Here is a 19430-nt window from a genome sequence, read left to right as displayed (position 1 = left end):
GGGCGCCGGCCAAATGGAAGTCTATGGAAGCGAGCAAACATTTCAGGGGCGTTACGGCGAGGACAGCTTCTCATTGGCGGATGAAACGAGAATCTTCGGGCGAACAAAAGTGCGCTCTAGCCAATGACATTGTTTCTTATTGCAACGTGGTTGGACTATTCGTCGAATCAGAGACCTTTATCATTCCCTCACAGCCCATACAGCTCCCACGTAGCTACGCGAGCAACACTAGCAGAGACTTTGATTGTGTCAGTATGGCGACTGAAAACTCTGGTTAGCTGGATGCTCAGTGAGTAATGCGTTTTTTGTTTCCCCTGTCTGTTGTTCCAAAGTCCTGGGACTGAAACACTCTGGACTACAACGGGGATGAGGGATCTCAAGCACTTCACCGAGAAGTGTAAGAAGCACAAATCTTGCCGCAGCCATCTAGCTAACGGCATGAAGCTAAGCCTGTTTGGAATAATGGACTGTGTGAAGTTCTGTGGTGCATTTGAGTTGGCTCTGCGTGGTCCTGATGAGAGCGAGAGCTCTGATAACCCAGGGATATTCCATAGCTTGGTGGACGTTGTTGCCTCACTTGACAGTGCACTGAAAGAGCATCTCCAGAGCGCGACTGTGTTAAGGGAACATCCAAAACAGTCCAGAATGAGCTTCTTGACTGTATGCCGTCTGTTGTGAGGGAACAGATCATAAGTGAAGTTCAAAGCAGCGATTTTCTATCGATCCAAGCAGATGAGACCATGGACTACATCAATGGTGCTAATGTGGAGGAAAGATTATTTGAGTTCATCCCTCTGCAGTCAGCTACAGCAGAGACCATTGCCGTGGCATTAAAAGAACGCCTTGCTGCCATCCTCCCAGGTGAGCAGAAAAGTAAACTCATCTGCCAGGCATATGACGGTGCCAGTGTAATGAGGGGTGCCACTTCAGGTGTTATTGAGTGCTATTTAAACCGCGCCGCCCAACTGCACCCCCCCACTAAAAAAAATGTCACCAGCCGCCACTGCCCATAACCCTCCGTGAGAAAGGAGTTATCAGTAAATCCACCAGCAAGTCCGTTTCTCCTCCTCCTTCAGCCATTGTTAAAAAAATTACACCAAACAAAACACTAAAAAGGTCCCAACTTCTCTTGTGTTTCAGCCTGAATTATTCTTGCTCCTACTGAGTTATGCTAGCAGCTAGGTAGCTGTCAGTTGACCCACTGACCAATCACAGCGCATGTTAATGGTCATGCTGGCCCACTGACCAATCACAGGAGCATGTATTATTAATTCAGTCACACTTGATCTTGTATTGGCTCCAACCAGCCGTTTATTCATGTAGACAGCTCCAACAGACACGGAGATCACGTACTGGCAACGTAACACACACACACACACACACACACACACACACACACACGAAGATAACGTGCTGTAGTCAGACATGGGTCAGTCGCCCAGACTGGGTGCTTCCGTCTCTTCCGGTATGTGCATGTGATGAGGATTGTAACCAATTAGATGTAGAGAAACATGGCGACTGGGTCTGCCCACTTACTGTCAACAAGAGGATCTACTGGAGAGCGAGAAGGTACCAGACACGCGACCGCAGGTTAAAGCTTCGCGAGCGAGCAGGTTAAAAGTTCACGATAGACTGTTCCTGGCGCGAGGGACTTTTGCTCGCGCTCGCTAAAGTAAATTACACGCGCGGCTGTTTAATTTGCGCGCACACGTGGATCTCATTTGCGTTCTGGGATTTTGACAGTGATTTGCCTTCATTGTTTGGGATGATATCCCCTTTTAGAAACACGCCTGTGCTCGTCAGCGCCTCATTCTGGCCAAAAAGAGCCGTCCTCGCGTGCTCCTGCCAACAAGCCCTAAACGGAAGACTTCACGAGGACCCCGGATACGAGTTTCACACTATAAACACCGAGTAGAAGCGAGTGGTCGCGCGGTGTTTTTGTTGTCGCATACCTTCCGTTATTTGTGAGTTTTTCACGTCTCTGGTGGATTCGGACTCATCTTCGTGAAGTCAGTCTGCAGGCAGGAACTCCTGAAAGAAGCGGTTTCTCTATGGCGGACACTTCCGGTTTTGATGTCACGCCTTCAGAGTAAAAGCGCGGATGTTACAAGTTAAATAAAGTAAAAGTCCTACTAACATAAATACCTTTATGGCCCACGTACAGGTACATGTATATAACTTACAAATGTTGCATTACAAATGCGATTCCAGTATGTGATTAGATTGTACCTTTTATTATCGACATGAGACGGGGTGAAGATGATTTATGTATGTGCTAAAGAAACGGAACATTTTCTCTTGAGTCAAATTGAGCTATACATCACCAGCCAAGTTGTGCTGATTTATTTATTTTGAATCCCAGAAAATAAGCAGAATTAAATGCAAACTAATTCAGTATATACTGTGGTAATCATTTATTGATGAGTAGATTAGTTAATGTGGCATCTTGCCTGCTTCTAAACATTCAAATATGAAACGGGCAGAGCAAGGTACCAGAACTGTAGAGAGCTTGAAATGAGACAATACAAATACTGAAAGTATTAATTAAGTATTACAGTAGATGTAATATTTACACATTTATATATATAAAAAAAAAGCTTCCAAGTTGAGCAACATGGCTTATTATACACATTGATTTGTCAACTAAAGCTGCAGACGCTTCACTCGTCCAACTTCACCTCTGCTACATTTTTTACAAGAAAATAAAAAACAAAACAGGAATTAAATCATTGAAGTTGGAATTAATCAGAAACGGAGCCTTGAGAACTTCTCGATGGTTTCTCTTGAAGCTTCTGGAAATGTTTCTGAAAATAGAAAAGTGGCGGGGAACACATAATGAGGCCAAGTGTGTGTTTTACTGCGTCTAAGTTTGTGTGTGTGTGTGTGTGTACCTGCAGGTTGTCGTAGTGTCTCTGGGTGCCGCAGTGGCGGTTCCTGGCGGCGCTCTCGTTCAGGTAGAACACAGAGCATAGATTACAGAAGTACCCCGACTTGGGGACCACAAACTCCTGACCTGAAGGGGGAGAACATGAAGGTGAAACAGGAGGACGGAAACGTCTGCATCTGGTGTCGGTGCGATGACGTGCACGCGTCTCACCGAGGGGGTTGTTGGGTTTGAAGGCCGGCAGTTTGAAGTCGGCAGCGACGCTCGGAGACCGAGAACGAGATCGCTTCGCTGCAGGTCCGACGGGCTCCTTCCTCTGTTTGCTCCCAACTAGAGAAGAGAAGGGATCAGCCATCCATAAATCATGTCGAAAGACCAGGTCATGCTTTTCTGCAAAGAGACGTTGCTGTTGAGTTTTTCAAATGTCACTTTCTTGTGCCATCTAGCTCCATTACGTTAGAGAGAAGGCACCGTCTCTGCAGCCGATAACTCCGAAATAGGCAATTTACACCAAAAACGATGTGAACTGTCCGTGTAGGTGCCAACAACGATACATTCATATTTGGCAAAATATGTTTTCTCTTTGGATACTGCAGTGTGTGGAGATAAATAAATAATTAATCTGCCACAATTCTGACAATATAAAGTATTATTCCAAGCAAAAAGGCCAAAAACATCATCGTGATTTGATGCGTTTTTCACTATTGACTAAACAATTCTTCAATCACGTAAATAATCATCACTCGAGCTGCTTGATTAGGACAAAGTCATGTTCACAATAACTTAAACAATATCTCGTTGACCTGGAGCCGGCCACGACACGCCGCCCCGAAAGAAAATGCGCGTTCTTTCAATTTGAAATCATGACTTTATAAGCTCAGTGTGGATGCTACGCTGAAACTGAAGAATACGATTTATCTGCTTAAAAAAAAACAGTCCATCATTCTTTTAGATCTTTGTACCTTTAATGTCCGCCCTGCTCAATCCTTCCTCCACACATCCCTCCAGTGTCTGGTCCTCAGGATGCTCCGGCTGCAGCTCTTGCTCAGCAGAGGCAGCGTCGCCGGCTGCTTCTGGCTCCGCCTCCGCTTTCTGGATCTCCGGCTGGCCGACGCTTGACGACGTAGACGGATCTTTGTCGAGTGACGAGGAGGCGTCGAGTGCAGTCGGAGGGAGTACGTCAGGGCCAGCTGGCTCCCTTTCTTCTTCTTTCTCGTCTTCTGTGACCACTTTTTTCCCTCTGGTAGATTTCCTCACTGTGGTAAAAGACAACGAATCGGTTAAGCAGACAAGTGAAAGGGAAGCTGCTGAATAATACTCTTAAACTAACGAGGAGTTTGGCTCCAAACTGAAGAACCTGCAGCTGGTTTTCAGGCACAAAGTTCCAGGCTGTACCACCCAAGCTGAGCAAAGTGAACGAGGCCCCTGACACGAGGCCCCTGACATGCATAAAAGGTGTAAATATAAGTGTGCTTGTGTCTCACCAGGGCTTTGTCTGGTTCTCTTCTTGGCTCGTCCTTTAGTCCTGGTTTTCACCGCTTCCTCCTCCTCTTCCTCCTCTCCCACCTCGTCTACCGTCACAAAGGTCATACTTTCTTCTAAAACGGGACAAAAAATAAAAACAGTATTAACTCCAATTTTTATGGTTATTGTCTTACCATATTGAATGAACGTAGACTTGATTGCGGCTTTTTTGACTGATGTGAAAGTGATAACAGATCTCTCCAAAGTAGGGGTGTCAAGTAGATTTTTTTGAGTCTTTATTTGTTAAGATCAACAGATCCTCGATTTCTTGCCCTGACAACTGTCAATTATATTATCTAATTTATTCTTGGAAAAAAAAGAAAGCTACATGGTATCAAAACTGATTTTGCCTTCTATGTACTACATCATATAGTCAAAACTATATCAGGTATTTAATATGCAATAATTTACTTCACTAGTCAATTGGGAAGAAACAGTTCAACAAAAAGAAGGTCCGAGAAGGCAGGAGGGTACTTTACAGTAACAGTTTGTCAGATTCTACGAGAAACAACTGAATGCACCATGAAGTCCAAGTCGCTGCCCAAATCCTTTACCAGACAAAGCAATGAAGACACAATATAATCTAGGTGGCGATAAATGACTGCAGCCGAATTCGAAGTTCAATACAGAAATTTAATTTCAATCAATATTCAATTTAGAATTCAAATTGTGACACCCCCACTACAAAGGGATTGAAATGAATTCAAAGGTACTTGCACCTAAATCTGCAACGTGCGAGTACTAGTATTAGTATTATGACTCATACCTGCGTCGTCATTGTTTTTGCGTTTGGCAGATCTCGGGGTTTCCTCAGCTTGCTCTTCGTGCGGCTTCTCTTCCTCATCGTCGCCAGCTTCATCCAAAGTCACCAAAGTCTAAAGGCAGACATGTGAATCTTTAACCGCCTGGATTTGTTGAGCTTTAAAAATGTAACTTCTACGTGTGAAAATCTTGACTTTTACCTCTGGGTTTAAGAAGTCCACTGACTCCTCCTCCCGGCTGGGTGGGTGGGGCTCCAGCATGCTTTGCTCCACCTTCCCCTCCTCCTCCTCTTCCTCCTCCTCTTCTCCTATGAACTCATCCAGAGTGACGAGTGCCTGCAGCTCTCCCTCCGTGATCTCCCCATCCCCCTCTTTGCTGGCCGGCTCTCTTTCCTCTGCAGCATCATCCGCTCCCACCTCATCCAGAGTCACCATCTCTTTGGGGTCTCCCGCCACCGTCTCCTCCTTTTCCCTCACCCTCTCCTTTTCCCTCCTTGATCCTCCCCCACTGCCTCCTCCACCTCTTCTACTGCCACTGCTGCTGCTGCTTTGGCTCCTTCGATCTCTCTGCTCTGAGTCCCTGGTCCTCCTATCCTCCCTCCCTCTGGTCATCCTTGCTCCTCGCTCCTTGGCGAATTGCTTCTCTTTCACAGCGGCTTGTCGCTTCCTCAATTCTTCCTCCTCAGCTGCGGCTTCTGGGTAATCCTCCTCCTCCTCGCTCACTTCGTCCAGGTTCATCAGAGTGCTCAATGCGTCGTCTTTCTCAGGCAATTTTTGTTTGTTCTCCCCTTCAACAACATCAGTATCACTCTGGGATTTTAGTGTTTGCATGTCTGCTCTGGGTGTTTCTGTAGTTCCTGAACCTTCTGCAGCAGATGGTTCATCACTTGACTCTAAATCATCAACTATCTGGTACAGAGTCTCCTCTTCGACACCCACGTTTTCGGTCTCTTCCAAAACCGTGCCGGCACATGTTGGCTCGTCTTCTTTTTCAGCCAACGACTCGTCTCTTGAAGAAATCGTATCTTTCGTCTCGTCCTCTGTGGTCATCTGCTGTTCCTGAACTTGATAGTCATCCAGGGAATCTATGATGCAATACATCGGCTCGTCTTCCTCCTCATCTTTGGGCGACCCTGTGGGAGATTCACTTCTCTTAGTTTGCTGGTCCATGTGTTTCAAAGTTTCCTCTGACTGTCCCGCGTGGGGCTGATCGCCCACCGCCTGACTCTCCACAGAATCAAGATTCTGATACATCGCCTCCTCTTCGTCAGACACATTTCTCGATGCGTCTTTGTTGCCCTTCTTTAATGTTGAGCCAAGACTTTTTTTTGTTGTCTTAGCGTCTTTCCTTGGTCTTCCCCTTTTTCTCAGAGCAGGCCGATCATCCTGAACTACCTCCTCCTCAATAGAGTCAAACACCGTATTGGTCGCATCCCCCTCACTTAACTCACCTACCACCCTGTCACTCTGCTTTGATGGTATGCTCTCTTTTGAAGGAAATCTCTCTTCTAGCTTTGGCGTTCGTTCCCTGTTTCGTTCCTGTGACTCTCTGCCGGGCGTTTGCCTCAGTCTTGGTGACGTGTCGTCTGTTTTTGTTTTCTCATTTGGAGCCTCTTTCTTCGGCGGTCTTCCCCTTTTTCCTCTGGTAGGTTTCGGCGTTGGTTCATCGTTGGCATTTTCTCCGTCCACAGAGTCTAAAATCTTGTATGTCGCCTCCTCTGGTTTTTCAGATGCGTCTGTGAGATCCAATGTGATTTTATCCTCTTTCTTTCCTCTTGCACTCCTTCTTCTGCTGGGCGTTTCTGCGGTGGGCGCATCTTGAACCGGTTCGTCTTCAACAGAATCTACTATCTTATAGACCACGTCCTCAGTGACCTCTTTTTCATTTTTAGAAACTCTTGCAGTGAGGTCCATCTTCCTCCATGACTCGGATGTTTTAACCGCCCTCTCTGGTTTCTCCTTGTCTTCACTTTTGGATGCTGTGGTTGTGGGGCCAATCCTCTTTGATGGTTTACCATCTTTTCTAGCAGTCCCCCTCCCTAGTTTTCTTTTCCCTTTGTTGCCGGACTCAGACTCTGTAGTCATTGGCTGATCTTCCACAGAATCAATTATCTGATATGCGTCTTCCTCTTCGAGCCAAATGTCTTCTTTAGAGATCTGGTCACTGGGAATTTCAAGGTTCTGGCTGTTGTCTTCCGCGGAATTAAGATCATCAATTGAATCCAATATCTCAAAGGTTTCTTGCTCAGTAACATCACTGTCTGGGTCTTTTAAAGTGTCTTTGTTGTCAGGGTCTGGAAGAGGCTGGTCTTCATTTGGACTTTGGCTATCACGATTATCCACATCTTTGAAGGCATTGCAGGACTCTGCAAAAAGCATTTGGCCTTTGACTTCCTCTTCTTTTCCCTTCTTCCGATCTTCCATGTCCGGAGTGTGTTTACTACCTGTATTTGACACCTGGAAAGTCTCTACATTACTTGTCTCATGATCCTCAGAATCTATCGCCGACAGTTGTTTCACTGTGGAACTGTCATCTTGAACCAGGTGACTGTCCTCTTGACCTGTAGCTGCTTCGCCTTCGGTAACACCGTCCGACACTTTGAGAGAATCGGCAATTTCCGCTTCCTTATACTCCGGCGAGCAGACTTTGACGTCATCGTTGACACTGTTTGAGACCTGATCGTTTTCGTCATGCAAAGCCTGGCCTCCTTTAGGTCCACTTGGCTGGGCTTCAGAGCTGCTGGCGTGGTCCCCATCATCCATCGGTTCATCTGTTTGATCATCAAGTGAATCAAGGATTTGGTATTCTTCATCCTCTTCCACCTCTGTATGTTTGTCAACATCATCTTCTTTTCTTTCCTCTTTGCTTTCCTTCTGCTCTTCTAGTGTGTCGACATTAATAGCAATCTCCAGACTCTGGACGTGGCTCAACTCTAACCCCTGTTCCTGTTCAGGTGGAGGCATCTCTGAAGACGTTTCCATTTTTGTCTCCGACTTAACAGTTTTTGCAGAAATGCTTTCTGCTGGCACGTTGTGGTCAGACTTCGCCACGGTGCACTCTGTGTCTTTTTCTTCTAGAAGCAGCTCAGAACGACTTTCAATAGAGACCATTGCTGCTGATGTTACACCTTTTGTTTCACGTGAAGCGGAGGATGAGCGGGTACTTATACCACGGGATGCTTTGGCTGAAGATTGTGTTTTCTGAATGGGGGAAGAAAGGGTTTCAGTAGACAGTGGAGAAGAAGAGTGGGAGGCCTTACAGGCACCGGCAGAGGGTTTGATCTGGGATTTGGAAGGCTCAAATGAGTGCTTGGACTTTTTTGGTGACGCAGAGCCCGAAGAGTCTTTAATGGACTTGGATGAGTAGGATGAGGAAGAGCTCTTAGCGTCTTTCGAAGACCTTGTTGAGGTCCGTTTGCTAGCAGGCGCTCCAGGGCTTTGCCTCTCTCTTCTTGCTCTGGAGGACTGCTTGTGAGGCTCGGGGCTCGTGTCACCCACGTCATCGCCGACTTCGTCAACAGTGACAAAGTCATCCATGTTGAAGTTTAGCTCATCAAAACGACAAGTATCTGACAAAACGATGTCATCTGTGGAATCCTCATGACCCTGATTCAGGAACAAAGAAGGTAAATTATTGAAAAAATAAAATCAGTTATCTTCTTAATCAAGATAAAGTAAATGCAATTAAATACATTGATGACCCAATCATTTAGTGCATATGATTGTTTATCTAACACGGTCTGTTGAAAAGGAATAGGGAGACTTTCCATTGACAAACTTCGACAGAATTATATCATCAAGGTTGAAAGATCTCCTCCTGTGAGATGAAAGGTTAAACTAATGGGCAGAATGACATGAAGGTTTTTGGGAATAAAAAACAAGGCCGGTAACCTTTCTTTGTTGTGCGTCTTCAGCCATTGGCAGTGGAGGGCTTGTGTTGCTTTTGCTGGGGATCTAAAGAGAGATTTCCCAGATTAGTGTCATGTGAAATAAATTGGAAGACATTTATTATGAAGGGGGAAAGAGTAACAGCAAAAGTTTGTAGCTAATTTCTAAGTCTGTGTGGCGGCGGGGTGGGGTTTTGCTCAGCTGCGGAGGGAACTGAGCGAGGGTGAGGTTCAGGGAACAGGTGCCGGGATGAGGTGTAATCAGCTTTATCTGGGGGCAATTTGTGTGTGTGTGTCTCTCCCCATTAAAACAAGACTAGCGTCTGAAGGACGGGGAAGAGCGTTGAGCAGAGGCGACGTGGCCGCAACAGCTGTTACAGTCAGAGGAGAAGACGAGCCAAGGCGGGTGCGCTCAAGGGCGAGGCCGGGAGCGCACACCAGACAGCCAAGATCGTACACAGCTGATAAATAAAAACTATTAAGAAACCGCAAATCCTAGCGTGCTGCCCTTTGTGCTGTCCGAGACTCGCAGGGGTCACGGAGATTCGTTACAGTGGCGCCCAACGGGCGGCGGGCACATGGATCACAGAGAGCAACAACCAAAGGCGCCGACCCAGACGATTGTGGCGCTGGGACAGATGCTGGTGGCAATCGCGGCCATGCAACAGGAGCAGGCGGAGACGAACGGCCAGTTCCTGGGTGCTCTCCAGGACCGGCCCTCCACGCTGGCAGGGGTGGCCCTACACAGGATGACTGCAGCGAACGACGCGCAGTCGTTCCTGTACTCCTTCGAGGCAACAGCGGGGGCGTGTGGCTGGCCTGCGGCCGGGTGGGCGGTCCGGTTCCTGCCTCTTCTGGCCGTAGAGGCACAGACGGCGGCTCTAGCGCGTTGCCCTTTGTGCTGCCTGAGACTCACGGGGGTAACGGAGATTCGTTACACTCTAGTATCAAAGTAACAATTTTGTTGAATATCATTGTTTCTCTGTCGGGTTTTAAGAGACCCGAGGTAACATTATGTTTTCCTGTTTGGTCCTATTTTGTGTCACTGTTTCTAAGAACAAAACACACATACAGTATTTATTTTTTTAATGCCATATGTAAATGTTGAATAAGATTGACAAGCCAGGCCTCTCACCTCCTTCTCCTCACTCATGGAGCTGCTCCCTCGGGTCAGCCTGTGGTTGCGAACTGCCACCGTGATGGCCTGGAACATGTCTGCGTTAATCTGAGGAAGTTCTGTGAAGTGTTGTTCAGGAATGGCCGCTGTGTCTGGTGGGTCAGGACTGGAAGCATCTGCGACTGTGTTTCCACTGCTGGTTGCAGAGGGCGAGGTCACCCCGGCAGTAACGTTTGAGGTTGTCAGTGACTCCTCTTCCCCCTTTTCGTCGACTTTCACTGAATCTTCAATTGCCTCAGGACCTAGAGTGGAGTCCGTGGCAAACTCTGTTTCTGGTTCCTGATCGTCCTTCTTTATTGATAGGTCACTTGCAGCACCAGCAATTGGTTCTGCTGTGATGGGCTCAAAAACAGCGGATCCACCAGAGTCACTGGTTTGCTCAGCAGGTTCTGACTCAATACCCGGTAGTTCAGACAAGGGCGGGGTTTGGACTTTGATGGGTTCCGCATCAAAGTTTTTGATAACACTAGAATCTTGGAGACGCTGTTTAAGGCTCTTCAAACTAAAATCAAAACAAAAGGAATATATATATATATATATATCTATATCACAATATGGCTTAAAGGAGTACTTTGTCAAAGAAACAATAACATTTTCAAGTTCTCATGCAGTATCTCTGAAATTATTGTACAGTTATCTTATTTTATGCCAAACATGTGTCAGTGAGTTGAGTGGTTTTGAATATTAAAAAAAATGTAATGCTCCATCCTAAAGCTCTTGATTCCTAAACTCCAACTTATGCTTGTTTCTACAGGGCACATGTGCATGCACATTGTAGTGGGGCTGAAGCACAATGTGCGTTATTTGGCATCGCACACATGAAGCGATAAACTCTTTATAGCATTGGTTATTGCTTTGGCACTGTCTGAATCTGAAGTGGGAGGCGGCCTGGGGAAAGACGGACCCGCCTCCCGTCTGTTACAGCCTCGTTCCGCTAATTGACACATTCGGCTGATGCTGCTGTAAATGAAATGCTTGAGGTGTCTCCACAGATATACCATACTTAAGTTGAACAATGATCTTTTTGAAGTGTCATCTTGAACTCAAAGATGTGTGTGTACATTTATCCAAATGTGCCACCAACTAACATCATATATAATCACAACAGTCATCACATTGATCATGGTCATGCTTTGTCTCTCTCTTAGCTGGTCAACAATAAATCACAAAGAGATGTACTCACGACTCAAAATGTTTCACTTTACTCCTGGAGAGAGAAAAAGAAAGAGTTGGTCAGTTTAGTTGAGAGGAATTAAGAGTACAGTCACACATACATAGAAAACCTTAAGACTGTGTGGGGAAACGCAGCTGTAAATTACTATAAAAATAACTAAATTTCATAACCCTAATTATTCAAATAAATAAAAAACGCTTACCACGCTTCGGAGTTTTCAAAGCAGTCTGGTAAAAACGTTTTGTATTTCTCCACCACCTCGGTTACAGCGCTGAAGTCCTTCATCTCAATGCATATCTGAGGTAGAACGACAGTCATGGACGACCAGAGAAAAGACAGAGAGGAGGGAGAGATGAAGAAATTAATCAGGAAAAAGCAACAGAAAGAAAACCGAATCAGATATATGAATAATTGTATGTGAAGTCACAGTATATTCAAATAAAACGGTTGTTCCTTAAAATGTCAAACAAACTAAAACAAAAATTGTTTCAATGTGATAGAAAATCCTGGCACAGTTTACGAGGCAAGTAGCTTCCAAGCCACAGTAGCAACCAACCGGCCTATTCTTTAGTCTAATGGTAACCTCCCACTTTTAGTTTCTAGGTATAGAAATATATACATCTCACGTCAAAGTTAACAAAACATAATAAAAGGAGGAAAACTGAATTCAATACTATTCAAGACTTTCTAAGGCCTGCAGATACCCTGACATGGGGATTCTCTAAACACTCGAATGTGAAAAGAGCATAATGTTTGTGTCCTCGTACCCGGTTGGCGAGCGGCAGGAAGCCAACAAAGGCCGCAATGGACGCCACCACGTCCATGACCACCCCGATGACGTCCAAAGACGCCTGGGAGGTCTCCACGCACAGCAGACGCTCCTCCAGACACTTTGGCTCGGGAACTCCCTGAAGAGCAAGAAACAGTTGGAGTTCAGGACCAGAGATCCACAGACGAAGGAAAGTCTTCAGGAAAGGTTTAAATTAGTGATTATGGACTTACAGCATTACTCCACTTCATCAGAGTCGAGTACATCATCTCCTGTAAGAAGAGTACAAATCACAAATGTCGTCAAAACACATTTAAAATCACGTTAAACATGTTGTTTGTCAATAGTGTTGCAAGTTACACCGATACTACAAAATGATAGCAATACTCTGCAAATTAATATGTTCTATCAGTATTGGTATGAAGATATGTAGATATCATATCGAGGTTGAAATATTGGTATTGTCAGTCAGAACACTTTATTTCACGCCGTTGTTTTCCAAATAGCGTGCATGCATATTTGTATTTCTGTGCTTCCTTGTGCCGATTTGTTCCAACATTAGCATATCTGTTAAGATTTCATTCTCAAATTTTCTTAAAGGAATTCTTTGCAGTATAAGTTGTAAAACAAGTATAGTAACTTTACAGATACAAATTCCTATTGATGCCTGTCTACTTCTGAAAGTGGATTTTTCTATCCCACAGCCCAGTGTTTTTTTTCTCCAGAATCATCTGAGAAACAGTCATAGTTTGGAATGGGAAAGGCGGGTGATTGGAAGAACCAGCTGTCAATCAAATTCTTAAAGAAGCTAGTCGGAAGACTATTCGTCTTTTCTGTTAAGAAAAGCCTTCAGTGTTGTTCTTTGCTCTTTTTCAATGAAGACATACTCTCAAGTTCTAATAAAGCTGATGCCATTGCAGATCTATGCTAACCTCTGTAGAAGACATTGTCGCACCTGCCAGCAGCTCCTTTGAGGACGCCGATTGATTTGGCTCAAGGCCGGACACAAAAGCACTACTTTAAGTCTGCGAGGATACATATTATGCTCCATCGCAAAAGTCCAACTGCAGTGCAAGTAAGGTTATTCCTGGTGTCCATACCTCACTGGAAGCGGGAATTATTTGTTCCAAGACGAAGTGCACGGTGAGCGGGGTTTGGTTTACAGAAACTTGATGTCTGACGTGATCTCGGACAAAATTCCAGCACGAAGTCCAATCAGGGAAAAACACAAAGGCCTGAAGACGAAGGGAGGAACGATAGGAAAGGGACAACAATTACATTTAGTTAATACAATTGCTCTAACAAAGATGTTTGTCCCTGTCAAAGTCTGTGGTTTCTACTGCTCACCCTCCTCTGCAGAGGTAAGACCACCACGTTGTAGTACAGGGAGTGAAGGTTCTGTTTGGGGAAATACTGCCAGACCAGCTTGGCCACGTCCTCGTGCTTGTAGTATTCCGCTGGCAAACCGGTCAGCATGATCGTTGGGGACATGGCGCCACGACTCGTCTTCTGGGAAACACAACGTTCAAAGCACAACGCTTGATTAATTAATGTGTTGTTTACAATCAGACTCGCTTCAGAATGGAACTCTCCAAACACCGAGCGCAATATGATGTTTATTTAGCTAAATACAGATTGACGTGTCGTGGTGCACTTCTAAAAGTTAGCACACCTCACTTCTCACAAGCTACTTGATCCAAAAACTGAAGGTCGTATAAAGTTGATGACCCTAAATTATTGATATGATACATATGATAGGAAAGTTGAATTGAAATGGGCTTACCTCAATGTCCTCCTGAATGTGGACAGTCAGGTGATCTTCGGATAAAAAGTGAACATAAGCAAATACAATTACTTGACTGAATAGGTTGCAACACATTTGGCAGAATCAAACATTTAAATTAGATTGTTAAAAGAATTGCTCCCTTACTTGGGATGATGAACCAAGGACACGTGGTCGGGTACAGGAAGGGATGACTCTTCAGCGTGACCCAAAACGGGCCAACGGTGTCCAGCGGAATGCCAAATTCCATCGACGGGACGGTCGCCCCGGTAACAGCATCCTTGAAGGGAGGTATTGCGTTCTTGGGAACTTTTGGTGCTGCAAAACAACAACAAAACATGTTAAAGAGTTCTGCCTCCCAGATGTATGCCTTTGCCAATGTCTGTGCAAATTTGCATCACTTCCTGACTTGTCTCAGTGACATTCCCAAAACAGACACTTACGTTGTATTCCAGTTGGGTCAACGTCTGGTATCTTCAGCCTGTAGATTTTGTGCGCAGGGGCGTGTTTCAGCAAACTGTACCAAACTCCGAGCCGATCAGCATGGCGAACGGAGGCAAATTCTACAAATACCTGGAACACGTAAACATACGGGACAAGTAAGAATGACAGGAAGTCCTTTATAAAGCCACTTAAAACAGAAATACTCGCATGTGTTTGTTTATACCTTGTTGAGGAAAGGAAAGAAGTTCCTGACAGATTGGATTTTCTTCAAAGATTGTCTGAGTTGAAAGGCCTCAGTGCAGGAAATGTTCTTGATGTAGACAATTCTGGATGCATCGACAATTACTGGCTGCATCAGGAACAGGAAGTGAACATCCAAAACCAAAAGTTAAAAAGAGCACAGAGACACACAGTTTTTCAAAGTAAAAGACAATATCTTAAACAAGCTTCCTGTATTCCCTTCACTGTTTTTACACAACTGTTGACAGACAAATGAGAGTTAAGATGTCTCAGTCAAAGGCATCTGAACATACAAAAGTGACATTTAGAACTTATTTTAAAACCCAAGTGTAGCTTAGAAAAAGGAGATGGAATTGAGTGTGGGCATAATACTTACATACTGCATCAGCTTCATCAGTGTTTTATAAAAAGGGAACTGAAACAGAAACAACAGAGTGAGCATTTATTTAGAATACAAAGATACATTTCCACAACCTATCACACTCATCCAACGTTGCTACAATACAGACTAAGAGTGTATACATTTATTTTGTATAAATAGGACCATGAATGGGATGGTGTGTGGGTTATTTTTCCCCACCTTTGAGACGCAGAAAAACACGCTCGGTTTTTAACCAATTTGCTTGTTTTTTCATTATTATTTCTTTTAGTGTTGAATTTACTTCTTCTATAAAAAAAACAGTAAATACAAACAGAATAGTGTCCGTGCTTACCGGTGCCAAATTAAAGTTGTTTGCAAGAACATTGAAAGTGAGTCTATTCCCTCTGAAAAAAATGCCCTTCTTTCCGGAGGAGGCCTTCATCACGTTGAGCACATCCACAACTTGCCGCATGAAGACGAAGGCCTGAGGAAAACCGAGACCAAAATGTATTACTACTTCTATTTACTTGTTCAAGCTACTTTTTCACATATTTTAAATGTGTTTAAAATTAGTCTAATATAGGCACCAATAGTATATAAAAAATAAGTATCCAAAAATCTCAAGATACATGATCTGTCAAATGAAAAACGTACGATTAATAAACCAAACAAACCATGCACGTCTGGGGAAGAATGTAGATGTTGTCTTCTGCATATTGAAACCCAAATGGCGTGAGCAGCTGGACAAGGTCGTCCTCTGTGTAGCAGCTGTGGTCATAGTTCGGCAGGTTGGTTATGTACAACTGCTTCTTGCCAAGTCTCATAAACTGGGAAAAGGAAGGAAAATAAAGAAGGGAGGAGTAAATAATTAAAAACAAAAAGGCAATAATTGTTTACATTTGTTAATAAATGAAGATTCACCCTTGCATAAGGAAGATAACCCGCCACCCTTTCTGCTAATTCTAAAAATGCTGCTTCAATAAGAACTGTTGCACTGCAGTTATTATCTAAACAAGAGCATAAAATCAAGTTAGAATAAGGTGATGAAATCATAAGTGACACGTCAGTCAAAGAGCAGGATTTTAAAGAGCCGTAGATTCATTGAACAATATTACATGGATAAAAAATAAAAACAAAATGTGTTTTTATAGCCACAAAAAAAAGCCTGTATCCTTATATATTTAGGAAAACTACATGTGTCAATACAGCACTTCATACAAGCGATTTGAGGAAACTTACCCTTTGCGTGAAGCAATTCTTCTGATTGAAGCACGCTGTGAAGGAGAGACAACAAAAAATATAAAACAAAATAGAGAAAGGCTGTGAATTAGACAATCAGACATTTTCTTAGATTGCTTACGTATTTTGTATGGAATTGGGCGGTTTTGAATCGTCTCCCCAAAGGTCAGACCACCAAAAGCCTTCTTGGCTGCAATCATAGGATCCACAGAAAAATAATTGTTGAGGTTAGATGGATGAGCTAAAGAAAACCCTATTTAAACATTATACTTTAAACATTCATTTGCTTAACCTAAAAAGAAAAAGTCTATACACAATAAATAAATGCATTGCTCCAAAACTGACCATGAGGTTGTTTGCTCATGAAAGTTGACTCTATGGAGATGTATGGTTTTTACAGAATAAGGACCCATCTGGCCACACTTCAACATACTTCACCATCCATCCATTCAAAAAGGTGTCCAACACACCTTTTTTCTTTGGTTTCGTCTTCACCCCTCCACCCGGCAGCCTCGTCTCCACAGCAGCTTCGGTTGAGCTTCCTGCCGCCTGCTGAGTCACCTGTGAAGCCTCCGCCTCGCTCTCCGGTCGTCGTGCAGTGGACTCTGGTTCTGACGAGGTGCTTTGCTGGAGGTGCTGTGAGGTTTCTGTTGGCCCCGCGTCAACTTCAATGTTTGCTGGTTGACTGTCGATGGATTTGTCTGCTGAACCTTCTGCTGCTGAACCTTCTGCTGCTGAAGTTTCTGCTGCTGAAGTTTCTGCTGCTGAAGTTTCTGGTGCTGAAGTTTCTGCTGCTGAAGTTTCTGGTGCTGAAGTTTCTGGTGCTGAAGTTTCTGCTGCTGAAGTTTCTGGTGCTGAAGTTTCTGGTGCAGCCTCCGTGGTTGTTGATTTTTCTCCTTCCTCGGCACAACTTCCTACTACCATGGGCTCTTCCACTTCAACTCCCATCCCACCAACCTCCATTGGGTCAGCGCCATGCGCTTCATCAAGTACGTTTTCAAGTTCTTTCTCAACAACCTCGGCTGTGTCTTTCAGCACAGCTTCTTGAACCTTGGTTTCAGATTCTTTTACGTCACGCTGATGAGTCGTGGACTTGGATCCTGGTGATGTTTTTTTATTTACCAGGGTCTTTCTCACAGGTCCCTTCCCAGATAACTTTCCTGTTTTCCCCATTTTATTCCCAAGCAACTTTCCTGTTTTCCCCATTTTATTCCCAAGCAACTTTCCTGTTTTCCCCATTATATTTATCGGCTTAGCTGAGACGATTTTCCCCTTTGAAACCAAGCTCGTTGCTTGAGAGGCAGTCGCTGCACTTTTCCTAAGTTTGCCAGTTGTCGGTCTTTTGGTTTCAGAATGCGACAGTAGAGGCTTTTTAGCCCCTTTGATTAAAGGCACGCGAGGTGGCGGGGGAAGAGAAGTAGGTGTCGGGAGAAGGACCTTTGTCGTGGTAGTGGACGTGGTTGGAGGTGTGGAGACGCTGGACACGGCAGGATGTCTGTGAACAAAAGAAGAGTTGCATTGATCATGTTGGAGAAAATGTAGAAATTCAAGGTTCAAGGCAGAAAGTCAATGTCACGGTTTCAAATGGTCTTCACTATAAAATAGTGCTATACTTCACAGGTTGAGATCCTGGAGTGGCTTTTACTCAACTCCCACAAAAACATATGCTGAGGCACACATTCTGGCAGCAACTGAATATTGATAGTAATATATTGATGAAAACAAGATCATCACTGTTAAAAAGAGGTCTGTGTGAAAACATATCTTACTTCTGGGAAGGCTTCTTTCGCTCCTTAGAAACAGTCTCCTGGAGAAAAAAAAAATTAGACACGTTATTTTAGATTAGCAATGGAAATTAAAATGGGAATATAGAATCCTGCTGACAAATATTAGTATGTATATTTCCCAGAGACAGAAAGACAAAAAGTGTAATACCTTGTCTCTGACCACAGTGAGTATATGTCCTTTCACATTGATGGTCTTCAAGCTCTTCAATTTCTTTGCGTCTTCCTCTCTCTCGAATATCACATGTGCCTACATATGCGCACACACAAACATACACATCCATGCATTTGATTGTCAAGAACAAATTTAGCATGAAAGGGCAAAGCATTAGCAAATATAAGCTTCTTTCTTTGCATACCTTGTATGTAGACCGGTACCTTACAAGCGACTTGGTTTTTCCAAAGATCTCCACAGCCTCTAACACATCATTGTGAGAGATGTCACTAAAATCACCTTCCAGAGTCACCTCATTTGGATGCGAAGATTTATCAGACTGAGCAGAGAGAGAAAAAAACAAACTTTCAACTAAATATAATGGATCTGGGTTAGTTTTTTTTTTTAGTCTGTTGAGTCTATTTAGTACAAAAATACAGTCATCTCAAAAAAGTGTTGATGGTAATTTCCATCTCCAGTCCCTGAGCATTGCCATCATTCCTATCCTAGCAACCGAGTGATGACGCAACAAAGTATCATTTCAAATGAAAGAAACAGCTTACCAGATGTTAGACTGTATGTTGCCAAGTTTCTCTGGTAAATCACTCACTCACACACTAACCGTAGTCTTTGAATGAGATCTTGCTTTGCTTTGCAGGCTGAGAGGTGCTTTCGAAGGCCTTTTGGTCAACTCCTTCTTCTTTGCTGTAGAGGACGAGGAACAAGACGAGGAGGGCTTTCCCCCAATGGAAGCAGAGGAGGATGATGAGGACTTCATCTTGGCGAGCTCGGCCATTAAGGCAGGAGCCAGAGTTTTAACCATGGTCTCCAGGTCAGACTGATTTGAAAGAGACTGGACAGCTAGAGGGACAAAGACGAAAACAGTGTCAGACGAAAAGATCAGTGTTTGGTGATTAAAAAGTCTCATTCAGTCTCTATTGTAAGATGAAAACATTTAGAGTTAAAGATCATATAGTCGTAAAGAGACCACAGCTTTCTTACTTCATGAGCTGTTATCATATTTACTACTTACAACATTTGCATCTGAACCACTGGAAAGGGCAGTAAAAAAATTGCACAAAATAGATATCTCTGTGAGAAGCACTGCTTCAAGTAAAAAGGTAATGCTGAAAAGGTCTCTGGGTACTTGCAGTCAACAGCTCACTACTGTAAGTGCCGTTTTACTCATCTCACACACAGCAATTAAGCGCATGTCTCAAAAGAGTATTCCTTAAATATTGTGTATAAA

General features: G+C 44.0%; 2 protein-coding genes and 1 long non-coding RNA gene across 3 annotated transcripts; all 3 read right to left on the bottom strand.

The window, feature by feature from the left end:
* Positions 1-2409: 2409 nt before the first annotated feature.
* Positions 2410-13123, bottom strand: LOC306734471 (uncharacterized protein; the record flags this gene model as incomplete). Its single annotated transcript, XM_079215828.1, has 15 exons — positions 2410-2804; positions 2892-3013; positions 3098-3214; positions 3847-4140; positions 4369-4482; positions 5175-5283; positions 5371-8775; positions 9061-9123; positions 9670-9957; positions 10192-10735; positions 11417-11440; positions 11610-11704; positions 12175-12315; positions 12410-12448; positions 13109-13123. 15 exons carry the CDS (start codon positions 13121-13123, stop codon positions 2742-2744), a joined length of 5433 nt encoding a protein of 1810 aa, XP_079071954.1. The 3' UTR covers positions 2410-2741.
* Positions 13124-13960: 837 nt separating this feature from the next.
* LOC306734470 (uncharacterized protein) lies at positions 13961-15440 on the bottom strand (the record flags this gene model as incomplete). The annotated part of the gene is made up of 6 exons (XM_079215827.1): positions 15357-15440; positions 15020-15058; positions 14627-14752; positions 14403-14532; positions 14107-14277; positions 13961-13971 (listed from the first exon to the last, which is right to left on the bottom strand). Exons 2-6 carry the CDS (start codon positions 15035-15037, stop codon positions 13961-13963), a joined length of 456 nt encoding a protein of 151 aa, XP_079071953.1. The 5' UTR covers positions 15038-15058; positions 15357-15440.
* Positions 15441-15758: 318 nt separating this feature from the next.
* Positions 15759-16408, bottom strand: LOC306733423. Its single transcript, XR_013770944.1, has 3 exons — positions 16365-16408; positions 16244-16278; positions 15759-15831 (listed from the first exon to the last, which is right to left on the bottom strand). It is a non-coding gene; the product is annotated as an uncharacterized lncRNA (long non-coding RNA).
* Positions 16409-19430: the final 3022 nt, after the last annotated feature.

Source organism: Taurulus bubalis, assembly GCF_910589615.1.
Source record: "Taurulus bubalis genome assembly, chromosome: 3".
Taxonomy (NCBI): Eukaryota; Metazoa; Chordata; class Actinopteri; order Perciformes; family Cottidae; genus Taurulus; species Taurulus bubalis.
Note: the sequence above shows the minus strand (reverse complement) of the source record. Positions and strands in the feature narration are given on the sequence as shown.